Source organism: Oikopleura dioica, chromosome PAR (assembly GCF_907165135.1).
Source record: "Oikopleura dioica chromosome PAR, OKI2018_I68_1.0, whole genome shotgun sequence".
Lineage (NCBI taxonomy): Eukaryota > Metazoa > Chordata > Appendicularia > Copelata > Oikopleuridae > Oikopleura > Oikopleura dioica.
The window spans coordinates 11,718,403-11,721,778 of NC_137293.1; the positions used below are offsets into that span (position 1 = coordinate 11,718,403).

The following is a 3,376-nucleotide window of genomic DNA, read 5'->3' on the forward strand; positions in this document are numbered from 1 at the left end:
TCGGTTAATTTAATTTATGCAGAGTTACTGTAACTCGCTGCTTCATTCTTTCTTTTTTGACATTTCTTTCAAATAACTTATATTTTCCCGACCATTCTACTCCATCACTATTCTTAAATATTTTTCAAAAAATAAAATTATCGAAAAAAAATAATTAATGCGATTACGTTAGCTCTAGAATACAATATTTACGAAAAATAGGCTTAAGTTTTGAGTTTTACGATTTTGAAGTGAAAAACTATGAAATCGATTCTAGTGAATCTCTAGAACTCCTACTGAGGGCATGCTGTTTTTCAAAAAGTTGTCAGACTTAGTTTTGACTACTCAAGTCTTTCTCTTCGTTTTTTTCCTGGGATGTCGACTCGGTCAGGCTCGGTAACTTCGGGCCGCTCAAATGGCAAGTATCGGACGCGCTCCAAGACCTCTGAGGTAAGCTTTAGTTATGATTTACAGGCAAAAATTGGGTTCACAAGGTTGACGAGCTGCTCTTTGGCGGACCCAACGGTGGTCGACAGCCACGATCGGCTAACAGGAAGCCCGAAGTTCTCCAGGAAAGGGTTGATGATTTTAAATTTTGATTGCGTCCCCGTTAAATTTATAACCTTTCAAAGGTGATCACCAAAGATCTTATCCGCAATGTGATTGTGCCTCAGCCGAAGTCCGACCGATCCATTTTGCTGGAGAAGTCAATGGCTCAGCATATCGAGGAAAAGTCCTTTGTGAAGTCTAAGGAGGTAATACTTTCTGCTTCAAGCAAATTCTATGATTTTTTCAGACGATCAGGGCCGAAATGGACTTGGCGCGGAAAGAAAAGAACGATGCGATAACCGCTGCCGCCCAGAGAAAAGAACGATTCAAGGAGATCGACATTCATCGTAAAATGAGCCAGGTAACAAAGGATTAACTCGCCCAAATATTAATGTGGATTTTAAGGCGTTGAATGAGATCGACCTTGAAGCCAAACGAATCAACGAGCATTTGCTTGAAAATGCTAAGGCTAAGCGACTCGAGCAAGAGGACGAAATCAAGCATCTCAACGAGCTCATCCTCAATGCCAAGGTAAAAAACAAATCTCTTTGTTGATTCCAATGACGAAATTCAGTGCCACGCTATTCGCGATGCGCAAATCTTGGAACGGGACCTTATCCAAAAGGAGGAGATGGAAGATGAGGCTCGTTGTGATCGAATTTCTGAAGTTCACCGGTTCGTAAACATTTTCTATTCTAGAGATTTACAGTTTTTAGCTTGAACTGCATCCAGGACGCGGAGCAGAAAAAAGCGCTTATGACGGCGAAAAGAATAGAAGGCGCTCAGCAGATCATGGACCAGATTAGGAGAAATGAGGAAGCTCGCATTTTGGAAGAGGAGCGCAAAAACGCTGAACAAGGTAATTCTTAATCTTTTTATACATTTTATATTGGTTGATTTTAGCTGCTCTGAACCGATATATCGCCAAGTTGAAACAAGAAGACTTGGACAAGTTGCGCGAGAAGCGAGAGTACCAGGCTGGTATTCAGAAGGATATCGACGTCCTCAATCAACAGACACAAATTGTCAAAGAACGCAAGATCCAGGAGGAGAAAGAACTCGAAAAGAAGATTAATGCGTTCGTTGAACACCGTGAAGCGCGCGAGGCTGCTTTCAAGGCTGAGCAAGAGTACATAAGGAAACTAAAGGAGGAGAAAGCGATGCGACTCCTTCGACTTCAGGAGAGTCAGAACGTAAGTTTTCGTTGCCTCGATCTTCTTTTTTATCAAATTTTAAGGACCACAAGGCGGAGCAAGACGCCATTCGTGCCAAACACGAGCGAGAAGCCGCCGATCGAGAATGGCGAGCCAAGGAGCTCGAGAAGAAGAGGAAGAACGAGGAGACTTTAGATATGCTGAAGCAAGCTCGACTGAAGCAGATTGAAACTCGTGAACACTACCAAGCTGTTCAGGCGCAGCGTGAGCGCGACGAATTCCAGCGAATTCTCCACAATCAAACTCTTAAGGCTAAAGCCGAGAAGGAGGAAGATCAGGTAAATTTGACAATAGTGAGAAAGGTGATTGATTGAACGTTTAGGCTCGACATGAGAACAACCTGAAACACGCCGAGGATATCCGCAAGCAGATCCGCGACCGGGAGCAGGAACGACTTCAGAAACGTCGGGAGTACTTTGAGGAGGCCAACCGCAAAATGGCGGCCGAGATCGAGCACCGCAACAAGCTGCGCGAGCTCAAGGTGAAGAAACTTGAGGACCTTCGCCGCGCTGGCGTGCCCGACAAATACACCGCAGAGGTAGCCCGACGCGTCCTCGACGACTCGCAGAAGCCGCTTCAGCCGCTCCACGTCAAGAAATAAATCCTGACGTGCTTTATTTCTTTATAACTTTAATAAACTATTTATTTTTCTACCAAAAACAATCAAAATGTTTTCAAAAGGCAACCTCTTGATCACATTTTGTCGTTTATGATTTCATTGAAAGACGAATTCAAAATCATCTGTCTGAAAGACGAAATAGGCGAAACATTGATAAAAGGGAGCACTTACAAACGGTTCATCAAAAGTCATCGTGAAGAGACGGGCGAGGGTAATTTCTATAATTGATCACTTCCTGAGGACTGATTTTTGATGAGCTATCCCTCTGTGCTCAGACTCTGGTATTGATTTTCGGCGCCATGGGAAGACAAGGTATATTTTAGAATGAGGAGTTTTATTGTTTGGAGAGTGTCTTCTTATGTCAGAGTGAGTGATAAGCTATTTTTAATGAAAAAATATTAGAAAAAATTTTTGAGTATCATAATATTTGGAGGATAAAAAGAAAAACAGGATTGTTAAATGCAAAGTCCTTTGAAATTGTGAGAAGTAGAAAGAGCGTACTGCTCTACATCCTTTCTATTTTTGTGACAGGTGCGTCAACTCAATGCTAATGGCGAACTTAACTGGCTCCTTCAACATGTTTTTACAACTTGGTCAGACAAACTTGTAAATGTGAAAGCACGTAATTAGCATGTTTAAAAGGCATTTTTGCCGAATTGACAAGAATGATGGTTGACCTTTTTAGCTCTTGATAATCATCACACTTGGCGGCCGAAATGATTGATTCCAGAAGATGCAGAAACACCTGAACTAGCCGCCCTAGAAATGGCCGAACGCCAACTTGGCCGCTACTCGAATAATCATTCTGAAGAGGTCCAAGCATTTTTTCGGTTTCCTCAATTGAATCGACAATGAAAAGCCAAATGTTTCCCGAAAAGAACTGTAAAGAAAAAGTGTGAAATTTATCACTGTCAGTCCCTTTGTCACGAAAAAATCGCACCGATTCATTACCCTCGATTCTCATCCTCTTTCGGAAGCCTGGTCTGATCCAAAAACGGTGACCCGAATCGTCAGG

At 42.5% G+C, this 3,376-nt stretch overlaps 1 protein-coding gene across 1 annotated transcript; it reads left to right on the plus strand.

Annotated features, from left to right (window-relative positions):
- Positions 1–594: 594 nt before the first annotated feature.
- Positions 595–2,389, plus strand: LOC145702823 (cilia- and flagella-associated protein 45-like). The gene is made up of 8 exons (XM_081780107.1): positions 595–734; positions 776–889; positions 934–1,059; positions 1,103–1,203; positions 1,245–1,387; positions 1,432–1,721; positions 1,766–2,020; positions 2,065–2,389. Exons 1-8 carry the CDS (start codon positions 690–692, stop codon positions 2,341–2,343), a joined length of 1,353 nt encoding a protein of 450 aa, XP_081636233.1. The 5' UTR covers positions 595–689; the 3' UTR covers positions 2,344–2,389.
- Positions 2,390–3,376: the final 987 nt, after the last annotated feature.

Coding starts and splice junctions, on each gene's coding strand:
- LOC145702823 (XM_081780107.1), top strand. CDS start 690: ATGGCTCAGCATATCGAGGAAAAGTCCTTTGTGAAGTCTAAGGAG. Junction 890..933: donor TTCATCGTAAAATGAGCCAG/GTAACAAAGGAT, acceptor GTGGATTTTAAG/GCGTTGAATGAGATCGACCT. Junction 1,060..1,102: donor AGCTCATCCTCAATGCCAAG/GTAAAAAACAAA, acceptor GACGAAATTCAG/TGCCACGCTATTCGCGATGC.